The sequence below is a fragment of the Lytechinus pictus genome, unplaced genomic scaffold, assembly GCF_037042905.1.
Source record: "Lytechinus pictus isolate F3 Inbred unplaced genomic scaffold, Lp3.0 scaffold_19, whole genome shotgun sequence".
Lineage (NCBI taxonomy): Eukaryota > Metazoa > Echinodermata > Echinoidea > Temnopleuroida > Toxopneustidae > Lytechinus > Lytechinus pictus.
Genome location: NW_026974140.1, coordinates 18,983,429 through 19,007,922, shown reverse-complemented (window position 1 = coordinate 19,007,922; position 24,494 = coordinate 18,983,429). Strand labels below are relative to the sequence as shown.

Below are 24,494 nucleotides of genomic sequence, written 5' to 3'. Positions count from 1 at the left end.
ACAGAGCACTTTTTGAAAGTCAATTTATAGATCAAACAAGATAATGAAAGCTTGATGTCGGAGCTGAACTGTGTTTTGTATATTGACTTCGAAACTTGATATTTTAAGCTCCATATCAGCCTATTGAGGAAAAATCTCATGTAGGCCTATCTCATCAAACATGCAATTCGAACGCGAAGCGCGAGCGAAAACTTTATATAGTGACATGAAAGGTTTTTTATTTTATTTTCCAAGTCGTCCCCTCACCTTATTTTATTCACTCTTCTTCATCCTCTTATTTTCTCCTCTCTTTTCCCTACGCTTTTTTATCTAAATGCCTCCCCTTTTTTTTGCTCCGCCAACAGGGATTCCCGGCCCCCTGGGCAGCCCCCCTAGATCTGAATATGTAAATTTGACAAGCAAAAAAAAGTTTCACAACAAAATGAATGTCGTTTTGGTGCCAAGAACTTTGGTAAGCCAAAAAAAAGTTTCAACACAAGATGTTGGTCATTTTCCATTCATTTCTCTTATGTGACACACCAACCAGAATTCCAGGGGGTGCTGCCTATGAAAAATAATACACGAAGCACCCCCTGAGAAAATCTTGGGGGTGCTTCAGCACCCCCGCTTCCCAGGTCTATGATATAAAGTCAGATGATGAAATATTACATTCAGTAAAGCCGGCAGTAAAGTTTGTTTCTCTGGGCTCGCCGAACATTTTAGTTTCTACTTCCAACATTCAGTATGAAGGAATGCATTTTGTGATGGAGTTCACTAACTTTTGGGCACAACTGCATGGCTGGTGGAAGTATACTTGTGGATCACCCCCAATTAAAGGAACCCTGAACAGACACAATAGCCAGGCGACTACCGTGATTAATGAGAAAAGAAATTAATATTGATAAGGTAATCTTTGTTGCTGCTTATTCATATTTCCTCAACAATATATCACACCCAATTGGCCAACAAACACACCCTGTTCCGCGGGAATCAACTCATTAGTATGCATTTACAAAACAAATCATCAAGTTCCACTTGTAAACAAGAAAAGGTGTTAATAGGAGCTGCTGTTAATAAATTGCGTCCATTGATATTTTCTATATGACATAAGACTTTTTAAAGATGGTTTTGTAACATGCGAAACGCGTGTAGATTCATTCTCCGATTTCGTAAGCTTGATTATTGCTACCATGATTATAAAAAGATTGTTTGTTCTATTGTTACAATAAATATGAATCCTTCTTTGTTTAGAATCTTCTGTTAAACTTTTTCAAGGTTCAGAGCTTAAATCATAATAATAAATATTACTGTAATTATTATCATTATTTCTTTATTATTATCATTATTAATATTAGTATTGATATTATTATTTCTGTAATATTATTATTAGTAGTAGTAGTAGTAGTACTATTAGTATTATTATTATTATTATCATCATCATTATCATTATTATTACTATTCATAAGCAATTTGTTGGTGAATAGGTGTCCAGCCGACATAAAATGGTCAACTGAAAATCAATCAATTCATTGGTCATAATTTACCAGAATTTTGTTTGATATTAACCATTTGTATCGGTCGGACACACTGTTCTCCTTTGACCAATCATTTTAAGATTGTAAGCCTGCTTTAACCCGTTATGAAATTGAGCATCATGGACATGTAGACTCGAGATAAGCATCGGTGATGATTGAACACATGTTTTCGATTCCTAAGAATGACACCTCAGTCGTGTGACGGAATGTAATTAATTCATGATGACTGTATCAATAACCCTTAAATGAGGTCTGAAACGATATATTTGCAATTGAAATGTTGGAATGAATCTTAGCTTTTAACATTTTTTCTGGATCAAATTAGACCCGGATGTTTAGATCTTGAGGCTGATTTTCTTTGTTCGATGAATTTAATAAAGCTGGTGTTCATTAAATAAGTTAAACGGTAAGGCTTTTTACGAATCTCTCCGTATATATCCATTTTGCATGATAAGCTTTGTTCTGGGCTGTCATTGCTTTATTTTTCTTTAAATGACAGTCAGTTATACAATGTTAAATGGACCAAAATTAATTTTCACATTTGATTTGACCCCCCCCCCCCTTTGTTTAATTACTAAGATATTTCTACTGTTTTTGCTGTTCTTTATATATAGTTTGAAGGGTTTTGTATCATTAATGGATGCAGGAGAAAGGCCAAACAAACAAACAATGATTTGCAAGTGGCACTGTGAGTTTCAACTTTCATACAATTGTGTACAAACTGTTTAGAGAGACGTGTGAGAGAGGGAGAGTTTGAACTGAAAGGGAAACTCTGTAAAACTTCTCATGACTCACATAGGAAGTTAGATTAGCCGGCAAGGCAAACTCGTTGTCAGTTTCTGGCTTGAGGTCTTCTCTCTATAGCCACCGTACACTGTATGATACCGAACGTATTGGGGAGCATAGAGAACCCCCTCCCCTTCTTACAAAGTATTTTTTTCATTAGGGTGAGGTTCTATTGGAACCACTGTAGGGGAACGCGTTGCAGCATCCCTTCTCAACTAACAAGAAATCTAATTAACAAGCTGTGGACTCGGGCATGGTACCCGGGTATATAAACCATTCTATCGGACGCTCTCATTTGCTGAATTACTTCTCGACAGAACTAGATGGACGCTTTTGGTTCGCTGGAAGTTTTTTGTCTGTTAAGGTGTGCTTTAAATAGGCCAGAAGTGTTAGTGTGTGGAGCAGACGTGTAGCGGACATCTTGAACCATTATGAGGAAACGCACACATGCTTATAGGAGGATCGCCATTTTCCACTCATCTTGACAAAAGTTTCAACCGAGGCTCTTACTAGTTGAAGAATACCTCATCTTTATGACAGAGAAGCACTTTTGTCACTTTCCAGAGTTTCGATAAGAATCTGTGATATCAATTCATCTTGGGAAACTTTAGAGATCAACGTTCTCTAACTTAAATTTGGACCCTGACGATCAGGATACTTTTGTGGCAGTTCTTTGAGACTTCGTCTTAAAATCGAATCCTTGATCCTCGACCATTGGTGCGGGTAGCTATTTGGACACTTCACCCACGAGAATGAAGTTATCAAGAAATCGTAAGTACTTTCCTTCTATTTCAATGGAAGAGCATTGATTTATCCCTCATCTGTCTATCTAACAATAACCCCGTCAAACGTAAATTCGTACTTTATTTAGATAAAGTGTGTCATTGTCTCTTTCCTTTTCATATTGGACCACGTCTTCTTTCAGATTATTATTTAAAAAAAACAGTTTACGGACAAAACTTTTTAGCTCATTAAAAATAATTATGATAGATTTTTAAAGTATCAAGAGAATCGAACACGTTCAATGGCGTGTTATTCTTCAAAAAGAGAGTTTTTGAAAGTTGATTATTGATTATGCATTGTCATTTAGAGAAATTTCCCGAGCTCTATGAAAGAGGATAACTTTAATCCATGACGTCAGAGGTAGCGATTTAACCCATGGGTAAAGTTAATCTATCTGAGAATTCTAGCCTAAAGTTTTAGGGGTCTAGCCCGGAAAAAGAAATAATCTGTGGTAAAATCTTGATAGCGCCTTTCTATCTTAATCTCTCTTTAGTAGAAAATATGGATCAATAGATTTGTATTGATTATAGCCTTTTAAACATTCTTCTTCCAAACATGAATGATGACTAGTTTTTTATTATCATACATATTGATGGAATGGCAATTACGAATTGAGAATATTTCATTCCACATCACATCGGACATTCCTTTACATGGAATTAAAACGAAATGGCCAGAGATAGATTTAGTCAGACCAACCTCTCATTATACCCGTCAATAATCACCATCATTATGATCATGATTTTGTTTTAAGTTGGCGATTCTCACCTCATACTCATTAAAATATAAAGGTACAAAAAAATCGTAGCGACGTAGCTCTGCCAGGTGTTACGTATTATTTCTCATTTCTTTAACAGGTTTTCTCAAACATCCACCCTCCCAATTTGAAAGCCCATTGTCCCTTTAGTGCCGGGGCACTGAGCCCCCATAGCCCCCGCCCCCATATTCTTTTCTTTTTCAGTACACGTGTACATTAACGTACAAATGATAATCTCGTGACTTTTGCAGGGTCAATCCCCCACACCCACACACACTTACAGCTAACCCCCTCTTTCAAAACCATTTCTCGACCCCTGTAGTTGTTTTCCTTAAAACTTTTTTTCGTTATCTTTTACTCAGAAAATTGTGGATGTTGATCATTAGGTTGGTTATGAATTAATAGTTGAAATTGTTTGTTCAAAAAATGAATACACCTTTTTGTAAAGATTTAATTGAAGAGTATACTACAGTGAAAATAAAATTAATGGAGCAAATAAACGACTGGTTTTCAAGAATGAAGTTCTGCTGAACATTTATGTTTCATTGAGCAGACTTTTAGATATATATGTAAGAAGAAAAAATGACACGTTGCTTATAATTCTTGTCTGGGAGAGAGAGAAGGGGCGCATGTGCCAATGTCTATCAAGATCGTAGGAGGAACGTTTATATCGACTCACCATGCTCTGAGGAGTAGAAAACCCTCGATATAAACATCTTATCAGCCCTTCCGACTAGTCTGTCTAGTCTTTATGGCGGAGGTTCATGGGGGTCTTGGGGTACCCTCCTTGGGGGCACCCTCCTTCTATTGCAACCAAGTAAATAAACTCTGTAATATTATTATAAGCATTTCCACCATTGATGGTTTGGGGATTATTTATAAGAATATAATTTAATTCCGTGTCGCCATCATATAAAAAAAGAAATGAGAAGGGAAAATTTGTGTATGGCGCCCCCTCATTTTCTAAAATCAGTGATTGACATGACCGTTTAAGAGGGATCTGGATTGAGTTGATTTAAGGAAACTTTTAACTCTAGTGGAAGGAAAGCCGGTCTTGGTCCACATGGTGAAGATGCCAGAGTATGACAGGTTCATAAAATAGGTTTGAATATATGTATAGAATAGCCAAATTTAAAAATAGAATAGCGGTGGCTAAGAGTTTTTTTTTTCTTGTTTGGGGAGCGTTTCATATTTTACATTCTCTGAATGCAAATATACAATATACAAAATTAATTACACACGAAGTAAAAGTTTCGGAAAAGTTCATACCCCCATTAAAGAAATTGTTTGTTTGTTCGTTACTTGTTTTTGCAATACTCTATAAGAAGAAATAAATGAAAATTTTCAGTCTTATATGATTTTTACTAATTCATTAACAATTATTGACAAATTCATAACCCCCCCCCCCACACACACACACATTAACGATTTGAAAGTTTTAGAATTCACTTGAACTGATTTTGTACATGTATAATCATGATAACAGTGTACTTTTCAAAAGTACGTGATTTTTCAAGCTAATTAACAAAACATACAACAGCTATACTAACATAAAGATAAATAACCAGTAATAACAAATAACATTTGTATGTTCTTAGAGCAAAGTTGTTATTTTGCCGTCGTCCTTATTCTCTATGATGTTTGCTGAATTATTAGATGAAAAAAGTATTTTCATAAAACCAACACAATTGATTTGATTTCTTTGAATGCTCATGTACGGGTTCTGCCCATTTAGATTTGATAATAATGAAAAAAAAATAACACATGTAGTAATAATGATGATGATAGTAATGATAATAATGATGATGATAATAATAATAATGATGATGATGATGATGATATCGCTAAATTTCAATGTGTAGTATCCAAGCGCTTTGGAAATCGAAAAAAAAAATCTAGAATAATAATATCGTTTTTAAACAACAAAATTTGTTGGTGGAGGTGGGACTGAATTAGATACTATGCGTGTAAAGAAAATATTAGCATAAGAATAATAGTGCTCTACCTTAACGATAGAAACAGGAATTGTCACATTTAATAAGCATTCCCGCTGTCACACCCAATGAACAATTGACAGTGCTAATTATAAACTGTCGTTTGGTTACTGACGAAAAGGGACAGAAAACAAGCTCATATCGGCGAGCTTTGGTTGTCGAAATACTCCACTTCCAGCGTGCATTAAATGTCCTTTTCCTGTTCTTTGTTTCAAAAGAATGAGTCGCAGGAAAGAATGATTTTTAGGTGATTTAAAAGATATCAAACAGACGTCATTTTTATAGCAGGTATGAGACGTATTTGGTAATAACCAAACTTCATGAATTAAGGAACAGATACAACATGTTTAGATATGTGTTTTATATTACCGACTAGTTGAAGAAGTTAATCGGTTGTCTCACGATTGATCAAATAACCGACTATTTCCTATTTTGAGACGCCTATAATCTCTATTTTATAGTCACATCGACGAAACCGACTCCAAAACCGGTCGACGGTATATTTTATTGTAAATAACCTCATAGCTTTAGTCGGTCTGGATATGGTTTTCGCGGTGTGGTTGTAATATAAATACTCCCGGTATATACTGTCATTATGATGTTAGGTGGTATACAGCTATGGTTTAGTTAAACCTGGGTTAACTTAGACTACACTTTTGCTGAGTGCCACTTGTCAACTTATTCACCAATTAAAACTATTATTATCCTGCTGCAAAAATTGTCAAAAAGTAATTCTTTATAAACCACTAGACTTAGTCGGCTATAATACCCTATATTATTATTCAAACACAAGCACGGGTTGGTATCAATATGTCAATAATGTATGATAAAATGCATTGTTTAGGAACTTCAGGGAAATGAATTCGTGCATGTGATCGAACCCCTGATCTTCATGTGCCAAATCAGGCTTCAGAGACCACTCGACCATGACATCTGCTTACATTATATCCATCCACGGTAGACCTTAGAATACGCAGACATGGTGCTATCTCAAAAGACACAAACTATCACATATGAGCAATCAAACGTCATTTTTTTATCGGGGGTACTGCTTCAAAACGAGTATGAGACATATTTGGTAATAACCAAACTTCATGAAATAAGGAACGGCTGTAATTCTATTATGACATGCTCAGATATGTTTTGAATATTAATAATCGACTATTTCCTATTGAGACGCCTATAATCTCTATGCTACAGTCACACACCAATGAAACCAACTCTAAACCAACCGATTGTATGACATTGGTAATAATGTGAGAGCTTTGATCGGTCTGGAGTAGGTTTCTTTGGTGTGGCATTGGTAATAATGTAAGAGCTTTGATCGGTCTGGAGTAGGTTTCTTTGGTGTGGCATTGGTAATAATGTGAGAGCTTTGATCGGTCTGGAGTAGGTTTCTTTGGTGTGGCATTGGTAATAATGTGAGAGCTTTGATCGGTCTGGAGTAGGTTTCTTTGGTGTGGCATTGGTAATAATGTGAGAGCTTTGATCGGTCTGGAGTAGGTTTCTTTGGTGTGGCATTGGTAATAATGTGAGAGCTTTGATCGGTCTGGAGTAGGTTTCTTTGGTGTGGCATACCATGCATACTGTAATAACGATGAGCGCACCCGCAATCATCTGCGGTATAGAAGCATGGTTTACTTCAACTTCTCCTGCACGGGTTAGTTCACGCTTGTAAGGAGTGCCAGTTGTCAACTTGTTCACCAATTGAAAATTATGCTTATCCTGCTACAAAAGTGTGTCAAAAATTAATTAAATCGTGAATTGGGAAGAATATGAAAATAGAAAAATATAATGAATTTAATTAATGAATTAATTGCTACATAATAATTTCCAAGAATATGAAAGAAGCACTATGAAGCCAGTATTCAATAGAAACGTGGTTTAAATTCTAGTTTAGACTATATAAGGTTAGCCCTAGGTTTAATTATCATAATACCACCCGAAGTGTTTAAGGAAATTATCTTTCGTCAGTATTGTTTAATGGCAACTAAAACTTGGGATATAATCAATAAACGCGATTATTAACTTTTGGGGCAGGTTCACAAAAATATTAAAAAAAAAATTGGGGCAGGTAATTCTGGACAGTTCCTTTCGTACCCAATAAGTGTTCTTTATTATTCTTTTTAAAAGTGGGATAGGTAGGTCTATACGTTGAAATAGAAAAAGAAATTCATTGAAATGGGTTCATGTCCTTTCATCAAGTCTGCTTCAGTGTTAAGTCCCTGACGGAAATGGTTATGTCAGTCTTTGTCAAATGAGGGGGCATAGGCTTTCGGTCTGCCAACTCCTCGACTCTTTAGTTGTAAAGGTCAAATTATCCTACCTCGTCTGTAACATACAGTACATGTAAATATGTTAACATTGCTGAAGTCATATACGACTGACATTAATGTTAAACGCAATAATTATGAAACAACATTAATTATTATGACATTGCTAAAAATTCTTTGGCGTTCTAATTAAGGTTTGGGGGTTCAAATTCCACACCGCACTTCCGTCATTGCCACTCTCCACCCAGGTGTAGTAAATAAGAAATCACTGTATAGCAGAGCATGATATGGTAGCCATGCTTTTATTAAGTATCATCAATAACATCGGCAATGTAATTTTCAATATCATCAAATACAATTATCATCATTAGGGCCATACCGACCTTCTTATCCAGTCAAATTCTTTAAAAACCACCATTATTATTATTTTCAAAACACAAGCGCAGGTTTGTATCAACTATGAAAGTAATGTAAATTATAAAATGCCTTACTGAGGGCAAGGAAATCGTGCATGTGATCGAACCTCTGACCTTTATGTGTCAAATGAGGCTTCGTAGACCACTCGACCATGACACCTACTCATCCACAGTAGACCTTAAATACGCAGACATGTTGCAATCTCAAAAGACACAAAAGATCACAGATGAGAACGATCTATATCATCATCAGTCCAAGCGGAAATGAATGTTTAACTGTTTTGAGCCCATGACAGTCACGGTACGTCTGTACCCCGCAGTCATATCCAACCTCAGACAAGAAACATCGCAGGAAAGATAGAGCAACATCCTCGAAAAAGTTGCACTTTTGCAACACACGATTTTACTTCAATGTAAAGCCAATTTAATTCCAGTTACCTATATTTCCACTACAAATATATACATTTATCATCAGTAGCATATACAATGCAACACGAACAAGTTTTATTGATTTTGGTATATGATATAACGTAGAAATGAAGCTTGTCATAAATTATAGGCCTCTTTGTTTGGCAATAACTACAAACCTCACCCAATATATTCCATTTCCTTTCATGTGTCATCTCACTCCTGTAATTATCTGTCTGAAATATTTAGTCCGCAGACCATTTATATGTATGCTGAATAAATTAACTGATGAACGTTTATATTCTTGCCTTCTTTCTTCTCAGATTAACTTTCTCTTGTTTGTCACCTTGAGATATGGACGAAAGTTGGAAGGGAGCTACAGGAGGCCGAAGCCGATCAGGTACTTTCCGTGGTGCCTTCTCACTCTCACGAGGAGCACGTCTTACCAAGACCGTCTCACAGGAGATAACAGGAAAGAAGTACAAACCCGGCAACATGAGCACCATCGATGACCCAACCATGCCCATTGAGAAGAAGGTCGCCATCGTCGGCATCGGTTGCCGTTACGCCAACGGCATTAACGGTGTCCGCAAGTTCTGGGAGATGTTGGCCAAGGGAATGGATTGTACGACGCAGCCACCCAGTGATCGCTTTGATTCGTCTTTCTTCCTCTTCCCAGGAAGCAAGATTCAAGGAAAGATGTACAACAAATGTGCGGGATACCTATCACAGAATCCAGAGCATTTCGATCGACAGTTCTTCAGGATATCACCCGGTAAACATATTATATTAATGCCCAAAATCAAATCATTTAAAAATGAACCAGTATAAATCATCATCGAACTATTGTTGAAATTCTTTCTAAAATGTAATGTATATTTTGCTAAGCACACTTTGTTCATTTTCCCAATTATTTTGTGTCATTACATTTTGTGAAATTAAAATTATAAAATGATTATTTACATAATAAGGAGGGGGGGGGGGCTTTCAGAAATTATGTAACAGAGGGATATAAAACAGTGGAACAATGTCAATAATGCAAACATTGTCAAATAATGTCATCTTGGGGAGTATGAAAGTTCACATCTAAAGCTGATTTCAGGTTCTTCTCTTTTTCTCCAATTTGACAACTTGACAACAGCTACTTTTAATTTATTTTGGTCACTCTCAGCCCTGATTTCAAAAACATTATAAAAACATGGATATGTGACTGAAAATGTGCGAAATCCAAACTATTGCCCAACCAATTTTCCAATAATCATTCCGTTAATTAAAGTAGTGTATCAAACGTGTGAATCATCATTCAATTGTTCTCTTATCATTCCATTTAATAGAGGAAGCTAATCACTTGGATCCTCAGATCCGTATGCTGTTAGAGGTAGTCTGGGAATCGCTCCAGGACGCAGGAATCCCAGCTCATACTGCAAGAGGGTCTAAGACCGGTGTCTACATGGGAGTGACTGCCAGTGAGTATGGGGTACTCATTGGCATGCCCAATGACAACATCAATCAGTATACCAATTCTGGAACCAACTCGTGTATGACGGCGAACAGAGTCTCCTACGAGTTCGATTTTCGCGGGCCAAGTTTCACTGTGGACACGGCTTGTTCTTCATCCTTGTATTCCGTCTATCTGGCCTGTGAAGCTTTGAAGAATGGACAATGTGAAATGGCTGTAGCAGGTGGTGTCAACGTTTCCTTGCTTCCTATCACCAGCATCGGATTTTGTCAGGCTGGGATGCTGTCACCTGATGGCAAGTGTAAAAGCTTTGATAAGTCAGCTGATGGATACGCTCGAGGTGAGGGTGTAGGAGCAGTCATCCTTAAACCCCTGCAACGTGCCATAGATGATGGTGATAGAATCTACGGTGTGATCCGTGGTGGAGCTATCGCCAATGATGGCCGTACCCCTGGTATTGCATTACCAAGCTACGATGGACAGGTATCACTTATTGAAACTGCCTATAAGAATGCTAACACTTCTCCTGAGGAAGTGGTTTATGTAGAAGCACATGGAACAGGTACACAGATTGGTGACCGCACCGAAGCTAGTGCTATAGGAGAAGCCATGGGACTGAATCGTAAAGTAGAACAACCGCCACTTTATATAGGATCTGTGAAATCGAACTTTGGACATTCAGAAGGTGCGGCTGGTATCGCTGGTGTTATCAAGTCAGCGTTGTGTTTGTATCATGAACAGATTCCAAAGGTGGTTCACTTTAGATCAGGGAATGAAAGTGTAGATTTTGAAAATCTGAACATTCGAGTCCCTGGTGAACTAACGCGATGGCCAAAGTCTACGAAGAGGCTTGTGGGGTGTAGCTCTTTTGGGTTCGGTGGAGCCAATGCCCACATTGTACTTGAAGGATATCAGCAAGGAAATAGCCGGAATGAACGTTCGTACTCACATCACGGTTCAAATGAAAGAGACTCTGGGAAACCGTCGATTCTGTTTGTGTCGGCTGCTAGCAAGGACGCCCTCAAGCAACATCTGGAAGAATGGGGAAATTACCTTAGTGAAGTGATCGGGAATGACACAAGATCTTACAACAATGCCTTGTATACTGCAGCTGTTCGGTGCACACACCATCAGTTTCGAATGGGTATCATCGCAAGATCACCAAGAGATGCAACGGAACAAGTGCGATTGAAGCTAGACCAAGATCCAAGGGTGTCCTACAATGTCATTGAAGGAAAAGCTCCAGAGGCACACCTGTCTGTTCATCGATTGGTTTTTGTCTTCTCTGGAATGGGATCGCAGTGGTGGGCAATGGCCAGACAACTCATGGACGATGAAATCCATTTCAGAAACATCATCAAGGTATTACTTTAACCCAATATGCCATCTCTTTTTTCATCAAAATTAAATGGATAGCATGGTTTTAACCAATATCAGCAACTAATTTTTTCATCTATATTATTCCATACCTTATCTTCCTTGACATTTTCACACGAATCAACTTGGTACAAGATGTGTGTGAATGGGGCAAGGTCCAAAATAATTTTATAGAATAGGAGGTGGTAGATAGAACTACTTTGTTTTAACTTAGTAAAATCGAATAAGTAATTATTAAGTACATAATAGAGATTTTATGCAAAAAAGAGGTAAAGATGTTTAGTAAATACACGCATAATACATAAATGACAATACTACAAAATTTAGTTGATATGTCTTAACATTAAATTAAACGAGTAAAATGTGTTTTATTAAACACACACACACACGCGCACAACAAAGAATCAGAAGAAGGAAGGTGACCACGGAATTCAATGAATTAATGTGATCATCTGAAGAAGAAAAAATCTTCATTAAATTTTCAAAATGGTTGAAAGTAGACAAATGGAAAGGTCTGAGTGCAGGTTTTTACCGGTAGTAACCGGTACGCCACGTTGGCAGGTTACCCCCAAAGTCTCCTGAGATTTTAAGAATCTATTTCTGTCTCTCCTATCTCTCTTCACCTGTAATATCGCTGTCTAAACGGAAGCCATGCTGGCATGTTCTGCTACCCCGATCATCACTCAATACCATGGGTGCGTTTCATTTGTCGGTGATTTTCACTGAAAATTTTGCTCCCAGCGAATGAGATGCAAGCATTTTAGTAGCTTATAACATTTGTCAGTGAAAATTCATGAAATGCTGTCAAGAACATCACATTAATCTTCAGAGGCGTATCCATGATTTACCTAAAGGGGTGGGGCACTGAACAAAATAACAAGCAAAATAAAGAACATAATGTTTATCATAACTCACGAGAATCATTTTCCCCGTTTGGATATTTATAGCAAAAAACAAATATATAAGGTACTCAAAAAGGGAGGCACATTCCTTATCTGCCCCCATGACCTTTGACGGGCTTCATGTTCATAACGTTCATGTAGTAATGTAATTGGTTGGTTATCGCGAGGTTATAGGGGTTAAGGAAGATTTCAGTATCGGGGAGTTCAAGACTTTTAACACAGGAAGTCATGACCAGTTTAACATTAATCGCATTTAATATATGTGCATCGACCCTACAAGATAGATAAGGTCGTTTGGTCTTACTTTTTATAAATATGATTTTTCAGGAGTAAAAAAAAAGGAACTGCGATAAAGACCCCCTCCCCTACCCCCCCCCCCCCCCCAAAGAAAAAAGACAATTCTGTCTGTGAATAATTGCTACTGCTCTCGGCGACAAAAAAGTAGCATAATAATTCAATTTAGTGCCAGCTCTCCAACCAATTGAATATGTTGGAATTTTAGAAAAGGAATCCGACCCCACTCACCCTTTCCCTAATAAAGTAGGTAGTTTCATTTTTAAAAAGTAAAGGAAAGGAATTCTTTGTGCCCTCGCCACTGTATTGGAAGATCGCCCCTCCCACCAACCGTGTCGAAGAGCACATGTCATGTCATTCAAGATCCGATATATTGACAGGTGTCTGTCTACAAGTGATCAAATCTTAATGATCTACTTTAAGAAACGGGTTCCTCTGTCATCAGATTTCCGGTCTATTCTTCTTCTTCTGCTCTTAATGTGTTTTTATTTGGCAATCAGTCATAATTTACTGTGTAAATTGACTACTGTTATTCGTTTATAAGATTTTTCAAGACGCTTGATAATTTATATTACTGGCGTATAATAGATGGGAGAGGGGCTTTGGGACCCCAAAAATGTTTCTATACCGAAAAAAAAGGGGGAAAGGGAAAGAAAATGCAATGAAAAGGTTGAAATATGATATCTTTCTTTTGGGATATCATTATATTAAAATCTATTCCCAAATCGATTTTTGTATGAACATGATTTCTAGCCCACTTCGCTCGCTAGCAATTTTGTCGAATTTTGCCCCCATACTCCATGTCTGGCCCCCATAAATATTTGGCTCTTTACTACCGATTTATGATGTGGCATCTCACATAATATGGTGCAAGTACACTTGCATATGAAGAAATATCATACTAATATTTGTTTTTATTTTGTTATCAATATTTGTGATGACGATAATATTTAATAATGATTTGTATTTCAATTGAATCAACTCACGTTAACGTAGATTCACTTGAATATGAAAAAAATAAATGATACTTATATTTCTTTCATTTTTTATTACTATTTCTGTTTTGTATAGCGCATTGATAAGATCCTCTTGAAGTGTGGAGCTAAATGGTCTCTGATTCATCTACTCACAAAGGAAGCAGATCGAGAGAAAATCAACCAGACAGGTAACAGACTGCAAATATATTCACCCCAAATGGCATGGATTAAAAATCAAATCAATCAAGATACACTGGATTGTATATGAATATCTAAAATCTATTTTTAAATCGAAGAGCAATTTGGATTTAAACTATCTGAGATTAGATAAAAAACATACATCTTCAGATTTCAAATAAAATCTGATTGGTCCCTATTAACAGTAGATCTGAATTTATTTAGAATCGGTTCAGATGAATTCAACTTACAGTAATGTTATAGAATTGTTTATTTGTTATCAAATACGCATCATATGTATTACGTAGTCATATGATTTAATGTTATCAAGTACCCATACAAATATAGACTATTACTCGGGATTTAAAATGAATCCTGATTGGGTGTGGGTAATAATCAGTCGAACTGTGGATTTGATTTGATTCCAATTAAAAGATTTATTTGTAAATCTCAAAAGATTTAAATTGTAATGTTTCAGCCTTTTTTATTCTAATCTCCAAGATTTAGATTTAAATCCAGCTTTTCTGAAGTTATTATAAATTAATAAATCATAGCTAAATGAAATATAAAATAGGAAAATATAGGGAAAATTGCATGATAATCTACTAAACGGAACGTTATGTGATTAGGGTATTCAATACATTAGGTGTTCCAGTGATTTTTTTATATATCTTTTTTTTTCTCGTCCAGAAATCGCACAGCCGTGCATCTGCGCCGTCCAAATCGGCCTGGCCGAGTTCTATCGCATCCGTGGCATCACTCCAGATGCCATCGTAGGTCACAGCGTTGGTGAGGTAGCAGCAGCTCATGCCGCTGGTCTCTTGGCCTTAGAAGATGCGATCCGATTGATCTACACGAGAGGAAGACAGCTCAGGAAGACAAGTGGTATGGGAAGCATGGTCGCTATTTTACACTCAGCAGAAGAAATTCAAACGAGGTTAGAAAGTAGCGAGTATGTTAGTGTGATCGATGTGGCAGCAATCAACAGCCCCAGTCAGATTGTGCTTTCGGGTGACAAGGAATCACTTGCTGCATTCTCTGAGAACCTGAGACGGGAAGGGATCAGGTGCGTGACGCTGAAGGTCAACAATGCTTTCCACAGTTATCAACAAGAAGAGATCAGGAAGGACTTCTTGAAGAAGGTAAAGTTCCTCGATGCAGCAGCAGCTAGGGAGAACTTCAATATGATCCCTGTTGTTCCCTTGATATCAACTGTTTCAAACCAATACCTTGATAGGGATCAGGTCAATAGCGCAGCATACTGGTGGAAGAATGTCCGACAACCTGTGCAGTTCAAGATGGCAATCGAGAAGCTTCTTCAGGACGGTTACAATTGCTTCCTCGAAATAAGTCCACACCCTGTGCTATCCCCCGCTATAAGGGACACTCTTGGAACATCAGTGATGAACAACAGCAATGTGTTTGTAACAGGTTCGCTTAGGAGACCATCTGATACTCGAGAGGTTGCTGATGACAGGGTGAACCTCCTTCGCTCAATGGCCAAACTCCATGTTGAAGGTTATCCATTTGACCTTCATCATCTCTTCCAAGATGGTCCTTACAAAGTGATGTCACTTCCGAGCTACCCATGGCAACGTGTCCTATGTTCTGCAACCACAAAGAAGAGTCACAAGATGTTTAGGTTCCCTATCCAATGTCATCCACTCTTGGGTAAACAACAGCATCTGTCACACTTTAGTGGTGAGAATTCTCCTAAAGTATGGCGTTCTAAATTCTCCAAATCGACTGTACCATGGCTCCGCGATCACAAGCTTCAAGGTAACATCGTCATCCCAGCAGCAGCACACACAGAAACCATGCTTGCTGCGGCAAGAGAGGTTTACCCTGATTCCGATGTTGTGACACTGAGGGATGTGAAGTTTGACAGATTTGTTTTTGCTTCAGAACTTGAGGGTGTCCTAGAAATCAGCCTCGAGACAAGATCACGAGAAGCTCTGTTCGCTCTACGAAGCTTTAACCAAACAGATCGCAGCTGGACTCTACATAGCAAGTCATCAATCGATGCACCTGGCAAAGTACGCAGCTCAATTCATCAAATCGAAGAAGGGTTCCATTCCGTGAAGCTAGCAACAGATGACATCAGGAGAAAATGTCCATACGAGACAGATCAACAGGAGTTCTATGCCAGACTATGGAGAGGTGGCTTTCATCTTGGGGAAACGTTCAAGTGCATCAACACTGCTTACTTCAGTCATGACTACAATGAAGCGCTCTTGTATGCTTCGGTGCCAGAGGCACTAGAGAGAGAATTCAAGCTGTACAACTTCCATCCTGCCCTATTTGACAGCGTTTTCCAGGGATTTGGTATCTGTCAGATGTTTCAGGAACAGGAGAAAGCACGAACGGCAAACTCAAACTTTCGAACCTGGTTCCAAGTTCCACGCTCTGTTCGGAAGGTACACGTGAAGGGCAAAGCTCCTACTCAAATGGCATTCCATGTAAAAATGACCAAAGAGAATGGTGTGACCTATGGCGATGCTGTCGTTGCTGATGCTACAAACCAGCGAGTTTTCGCACAAGTTGATAGTATGATGTTTGAGAATGTTCATTCTAATGAACCTGAAGAAAGAGTTCAGTTGTGGAGGAGAGAGTGGGTACCATTCCATATTGAGGTTGATGATAGTGCGCTTCGTGTTCCACAAAAGGTACAACCACCGACCAGACCACTCAGTGCAATAGGATCCGAAGCTCCAGGAGCAATCATCATCATCAAGGATAAGCAAGGTGTTTCTATGGAACTGAAACGTCGCATGGAGGTTGAGAGTGTGGTCAGTGTCTTAGATCCACGTATACTCATTGACTGCGACGAAAGATTCCGGCGAGTACTGCGTTCTCTTGGTATGGTTACTGACCTAATCCTCCTTTCTACATTAGATGTAAAACAGTTTGGATCAATTGGAGGTATCAGCAAGCAGAGTTTTGAGGAATCACAGACGATGACTGCTCTCTCTCCTATAAGCCTTTACCGAGCAGTCAGCAGGCACGATACTAAACCTAAACCAAGACTGTGGGTTATCACAAGAGGAGCTCACTCTGTCATGGATGTGGATGTAGTAGACCCCATGATGGCTCCAGCTGGATCTTTTGGCTTGACACTCATGCATGAAGACCCAGAATTCCCTGTAGTAACTGTAGATCTCCCATCCTTGCAAGAGCCTGAAGAATCAGCACATTGGTTATACCAGTACATGAAGTCAGCTCCAAATGAGGAAAACTATGTCGCTCTTAGGAGAAAAGTACCAGCTCCCGCTGGTGACGATCCAAAGGAACTTGCATTCGAAGCACAGGCGATGCGTATTGTCATGCAACCTCAATCAAGTTTTTCAGCGCCTACTTTATCTACGAATTGGCAGGTGGACCTGAATGAGAGCTTGAAACAGAAACGACTGACAGTCAAGCAAAGTCATGAAATGCAGACAAAGACACCAGACAATGAATTAGCCATCAAAGTGACAGCATTTTCTGTTCAGCAGCTTGTAGATGCAAACGACAGGAAAGTAGGGTGTGGGTATCTGTATGCTGGAAAGATACTCAGCTGTAGCGAAGAAGTGCAAGTGATGTTCCGAATGAGAACTAACGTCCTTGGATTCCGAACAGGTGGTCAAATCACAGCATCTCTCCACGCCAAGACATCTGACTTGATCCCCATTCCAGCTAATCTTACACCAATAGAGGCTATCAATATCGTGAGAGACTATCTTCCAGCCTTCGTGGCCTTCCACGATACACTCAAACTCACAGAGAATGGCACAGTCATTGTCTGTTTGTCATCACTAAGTGATCGGGTTGGCCTGGCGACGACACATCTTGCACTAGAACAAGGTGCTACAGTGTTTATCCATGTGGAATCAGATGATGGAAACATCTTACCTGTAGAGAAACTTCTTGGAATTCTTGGTGATTCTAGAGTGGTCATCACTTCAAATGAAAACTTCAACACTCTCATCAATGATTTTTCTGTGGATGTTCTGCTGTTTGCGGGAGAGCTTCCCCACGATACAGGCAGTTTGAAGAGACTTGTTGGTAAGCTCCGACCATTTGGAACCATAGTCCAAATTCACGGAAGAGACGCAGTTGGTGGGGATTCAAGGATAAGCAACTTGCCTCCGAACATCTACTTCCTGTCCATAGATATGGCTCTAGGTCGTTTCGAAGATATGCGAGCTCGCATGCAGGACGCAATGTCTCGCCTGTTACATCTTTTCAGTGTACATAATGGCTTCCAAGCACTCAAGTCTCTAACAGTCCCCACTGCTCCTATATCTAAGTTGGCACGATCTCCCCATGCATCACTGGAAGAGATAACCGTCAATATTGACGAAGACAGTATCCCTGCCACGTTGAATTTTGATGATATCCATTTCACTGCTAACCCTAAATCATCATTCTTAGTGACAGGAGGATCTAAAGGATTTGGATTATCAATGGTCGAGTGGCTGGTGAAATGTGGCGCTCGTCATGTCTACGTCATCTCGCGAAATACACCGGAAGAAGAGACAATCTTGAAGTTCAAATCCTTCCGTGATTCTGGAGCCAGGATAACTCATTTGAAGGTTGACATGGGCCGTGAGCATGAAGTTGAGAAGGCACTTATGGCAATCAAGGACAATGAAGATCAGCCTTTGGAAGGTATCTTCCATTGTGCTACAGTCTACAATGATGCAATCCTGCGCCATATGACGACCGAGGCTTGGAACGACGTCATGATACCAAAGGCGTACGGTGCTCTGATTCTTCACCAACTGACAACTAAACTTGGCTTCCCGATCAAGTACTTTGTGATGATGTCTTCGATTGTAGAGATGATAGGAAATGAAGGACAAGGAAGTTATTGTGCTGCCAACAGTTTCCTGTCTGCATTGTGTAGCATGAGAAGGAAGATTGGCCTTCCAGCCACAGTCATCTGTCCAGGAGTGATCAACACTCACGGATTTGCTGCTCGCGAAGGGTTTGTGAAGAGATGGGAGAATGTTGGACTTGGAAGTTTACCACCATCAGAGATTTTGAAAGGACTCGGATGCATTCTAGCCACTGACTATCCAGAGCTTGGTCTGACAGGGGCTGTTGACAGACGTGAATACGCGAGAGCATTTAGTGTGATGCTTTCCCATCACTTCAGCGAACCCGGTGGTACTTTCTCTATCCTGAAAGCACTATTCCCCAACCGGGATACATTCTTGGCGGCTGACAATGACATCAGAATGCGGATAAGGTTGCTTACACCGACGGAGGCTAAGGGTGTGATCTTCCAGACTTTGTCAACTCACTTGGTCGAACGTTTGGGGCTTAGTGGAGAAGTGTCTCAAGATGCGACACCTATGTCTTTGGGATTAGATTCACACATGTCTACGGAACTAAGTAGCGTCATCCATGAGAATTTCGGTGTGACTTTGACGGCAATGGAACTCCTCAATGATAGCTTAACTCTGGGAAGTCTAACAGATACCATCTATGAACGAGTTCTTTCCTGCAACGATGAAGGCGAGGAGGAATCTACACAGATCACTCCAGCACTGAATATTCGAAGTGAATTATGGTACCGCATTGAAGATAATCTTGATACACCCGCAGCACAGTTGATCTGTTTCCCATCTGTTGGCGGTGGCCCCACCATGTTTCTCCCATGGAAGAGTCATCTAGCCGAGTATGATATTCAGATGATAACCACCCAACTTCCTGGTTGGGAACGCAGAGAGCATGAACGACCCCTTCACAATATCAACGAAATCGTCAGTAAGCTGGCTGAAGCACTCATGCCAAGACTGCTACACGGACGATTCGCTTTCTTCGGTCATAGTCTTGGTGGTCTCATTGCCTTTGAGTTGGCACATTATCTTTGGAAGAATTTCAATGTGTATCCAGCACATCTGTTTATCAGCGCCTGGTATGCACCGACGTTACCTTATCCTCATCCTGAAGAGCTTGAGGTGACAGGAGATGTCTACAGGAAGATGCAGCGCATCCTTACAAGCCACCTAGATTCAAGTAGGACACCACTTCCTGATGCCATGCCGATCAAGTTCAGCTTCCTTGACCAGTCAGTCATGAACAACGTCCGCCTCATGACCCGTCTTATCCCAAGCATTGAGGCAGCCATCATTACCTGCAAGAAGTATCGCTTCAGACACAAAGACAAACTTCCATGTCAGCTGACAGTCTTCGGAGGTAAGAGTGACCCATTTGTCAACCCATCTCTGCTCGATGACTGGAACAAGCAGATTACTCCAGAATCTCGCTTCAGGAAAGTCCTGTATCCTGGCAAACACATGTACATCCTGTCTTCTTCGAAGCATCTCATGAAGGAGATCATGATCGCCATGCGAGTGATGCAGACCAACCAACCCGCACCAGCTACTCCACCACCTATACCTGTAGCAGATGTTAGACCATTGTCAGCTTCACCTACCATTGCATCAGCTCCACCAGATCCCACGGAGCCTGAGCATAAGCCTATACCTAAACCACGCAAAACTAGCTTCTCATAAAATGTGAGTAAATGTTTTCACTTTGACTGATATTCCCGAATTCCTGAAAATCTAGACCTTTCGAGAAATGAGAACATTTCATACTACGAGAAATCTGAAAAACGATATTTGAAAGTGAGAAGTTTCAATAATCACGTTATCAATAGAATCGTTGGTCCCATTTAAGTAGCAAAAAAAAATTCGCTCTCACTTCTTACTCATAATTTTTTTAGCAACATTGTCTTTATTTAAGAAATGGAGTCTAAGATTCTTCAATTTCTATAGGAAATTGAGTGGTTATTGCATCGCTCAAAGTTTGTTTAAAATCAAATTTTAGGATTCCATGACTGCAGGATATTCGTAGTATTTAGAATTCAGTTTTGGGAATATATTTTTGAGCTTTTGAATCACTTATTTTAGTAAATGTGAATTATTAGATATAAGGGAAGGTAAAGGCGTCGATAAGCAAGTGAAAACATATTTCTGATACATTTAATAATTGGTTAGCACGTTGAAATATGTTAAAATTTTCTTACGTATACATGTTACTGAATATTGATTCTAAGCCAATTTTTCATGTGATTGCATTTTTAATTACTGTCTATTTTAGCTTTTATGATGGTATTGTGTATTTTCCTTTTTATCTATCACTTTCTATTTGCCCCCCCCCCCCTCTTTCTCTCTCTCGTGCAAACTTTCCTGATTTCCTCCAAATTTCGTTTCTGTACATAGATTATTACTTTATTACTGAAAATTATGACAATTGTGTTGAATGTTTGTAATGTATTACTGATGAATCTTCGATGGCCAATTCTTGACCGATGAGGCTCGTATCACGGCCGGGTAATGTGCAATACAATGTAAATAAATGATGATGCAATATGAATGACAATTCAACTTTTTCCAATGAAATGTTGTTAATAATGATTGTATTCATAAAAATTCTCACTCTGTCTTTCATTATTGTATATAGTATAACAGATAACCTGTCATACTTTAAATGTGATATTCTATTAAAATGTTTTCAATGAAATTTTGTTGAATTTAACTAAAATACCTGCAATTCATATAGTTTTAATGTAATATTTGTCATATTTGTAGATTTTTGTAGATTTATATGCAACCATTTTACTATGATTATTATGCCTAGGTTATGGTATATAAAGCGATAACTGATTAGGTCTGCGTTTTTTTATGTTCTGCTATAAAGCCAGGAGTGAAACCTTAGATATGAATTGAGATTATCATAATTATTTGTATAAATTAGATAGATATATAGTTTAAGTGCAATATTCGTTAAAGTGCAAAAAAAAATGTATATTATATATTGACTGATTGCCTTTATGGATACTAGACACGTGCCTATGTGATATTACTCTGTTTGCATAATATTTTGCGAATGATACGTGAACCGGCGTAAATATCCTGTATCACATGAATGAGGGGAATATATAATTTCTTACGTAACTTATTAATGAAACAGCCACAACAGCAAACCAACTCCAGACCGATCAAAGCTATGATGCTATCACCAATGACATAAAATCGGTCGGTTTGGACTCGTTGGTGTGATTAAAGTATAGCATCCAGTCCACTAGCATACCTACGGGGGGGGCAGAGGGGGCAGACTGCCCCCCTGACGAGTCACAACCCATGCAAGGGACTTATCTCTGCCCCCTGACAAGTCTTGAATACTTTTTTTTTTTTTACTTGTCAAATTTTTTTCTGGTACGAAATCCTTTATTTGTGGTTGAAGACCCTTTTTTTTTGGGGGGGGGGGCTTGTCAATTTTTTTGGCGGACGAGATCCTTTATTTGTGGTTGAAGACCTTTTTTTTTTTTTTTGCTCGTCAAATTTTTTTCTGGTACGAATTTGCCCCCCCCCCCCTGTGGAAAATCCTAGGTACGCCACTGATCCAGTCCTATATAGAGCTCGCCACTCTGCAAAGAAAATCACGAAAAATGGGCAGCCTACGGAATTCCGATTGTTATGCTTGCCAATTATCAATATATAAATCAACCCCTCTATCTATCTTTCCTGATCTTGATTCCCAATTCATTCCAGATTATGTTTGAGGTCACGTTTGTATGGCTAATTCGAGACTCGTTTGGATATTTTTATTCTTATAAATTAACAATTATTATAATTATTATTTTTATCATTATTATCATTGTTATTGTATTGTTCCAAAAAATCGCAATAAACACTACGTGCTCTTGTTCGTTATCGATTGTTTTTGGAGGCAAATTGTGACATATTGGTTTGTAGAAAAAAAGTTTATGGCGTCATGTTCATTAAAGTATTCTATGGTTCAAAACTTGCTACAAGCGTTATAACAATAAAAGTTCTAACTTTTGCATTTGCGAAAGAGTTCTGAGATTTTTTATTGGTGGTAGACTTTCTGGGATTTGAATAACTACGTTTCGATTGATGATAGAACTATTAGGTTTGAAATACAAGCTTTTGATTGGTGGTAGAATTTTGAGATTTTAAATACTAGCTTTGATTGGTTACAGGTTGGCTTAAATTTGAATCAAACGAGGACAGCTTTTATTTGAATACAAATTTGCAATACAGTGCTAGCTGCTGAATATCATAACCATATATGAAACGGTGACGTGTTTATTGTGTTATGTTTATGTGTGAAAAGGTTTTGATCTTTAAATTGACTAAGAATATTTGAGTAAAAACCGATTGAAAGTAGATCATTCCCTTTGTCATGATTGTAGATATACTCTCTTTTATTATAATAGCAATAAAGAATGTTTATGGTGTATTCATGTCAAATTATATTGGTGTAATGTTATCAAATGACTATTTGCCTTATCTTGTTTAGAAAAGGATCTCTTGAAATGTATTCGTTATCTTGAGCAGATAATCATACTTTTGTAGTATGACATGTTTTTCTTTGAAATTGGAATGTATTTCAACTGTTTAAACATAAATGTTTTAATGTATAACTGTTATTTTATCTAAAAATAATGATGCTACTTAACTGTCGAAACACATAGTTATCTTCAGCGTAAGACATACCTTCTTAAACATGTTATATTGACAATTTTTTTTTATTATGTTCAAATCTTTTGCGAAATTTGTACTTTTGTTTATAATTTCTTTGTACAAATTAATTCCAACAATAAAATGACGGAATATAAATTACGATTTCAGACTCTATATGATGAAAGCGTGTCTGAGTGACAAGTGATATGATGAAGATTATGATGATGAGGACAATGATGGTGACAATCATGATGATGATAAGGATGATGATGGTGACAATCATGATGAAGATGATGATGATGATGATAACGATGAAGATGATGTTGATGATGATGTTGATGATGAAGATGATGATGATGAAGATGATGTTGATGATGGTGGTGATGATGATGATGGTGATGATGATGGTGATGATGATGATGGTAATGATGGTGGTGATGATGGTGATGATGATGGTGGTGATGATGATGAAGATGGTGATGATGATGATTGTGGTGATGATGATGATGATGGTGAAGATTGTGGTGATGATGATGATGATGATGATAATGATAATGATGATGATGATGATATGATGGTGATGATGATGATGAAGAAGATGGTGGTGATGATGATGATGATAGTGAAGATTGTGGTGATGATGACGTTGATGATGATAATGATGATGATATGATGATGGTGATGATGATCAGGGGCGGATCCAGCTTTCGCCAATAGGGGGGCCCAAAAAAACATTTCACCCATATTTTCCCCGATCGGCCGCTCAAAGTTGATATTTCTTAGTTTCTTTGAAGGGGTAGTCCTCACAGTCGCTTTTTAGTTTATTCTTATAAAACAACATAAATATATTATAATCTCATAAGCCCTATTTCAATAGTGTTAGCGCGAAGCG

General features: G+C 38.4%; 1 protein-coding gene across 1 annotated transcript; it reads left to right on the top strand.

Moving 5' to 3' along the window:
• Positions 1 to 2,360: 2,360 nt before the first annotated feature.
• Positions 2,361 to 23,749, top strand: LOC129260742 (phenolphthiocerol/phthiocerol polyketide synthase subunit C-like). The gene is made up of 5 exons (XM_054898698.2): positions 2,361 to 3,071; positions 9,255 to 9,706; positions 10,266 to 11,752; positions 14,035 to 14,128; positions 14,808 to 23,749. Exons 2-5 carry the CDS (start codon positions 9,286 to 9,288, stop codon positions 20,621 to 20,623), a joined length of 7,818 nt encoding a protein of 2,605 aa, XP_054754673.1. The 5' UTR covers positions 2,361 to 3,071; positions 9,255 to 9,285; the 3' UTR covers positions 20,624 to 23,749.
• Positions 23,750 to 24,494: the final 745 nt, after the last annotated feature.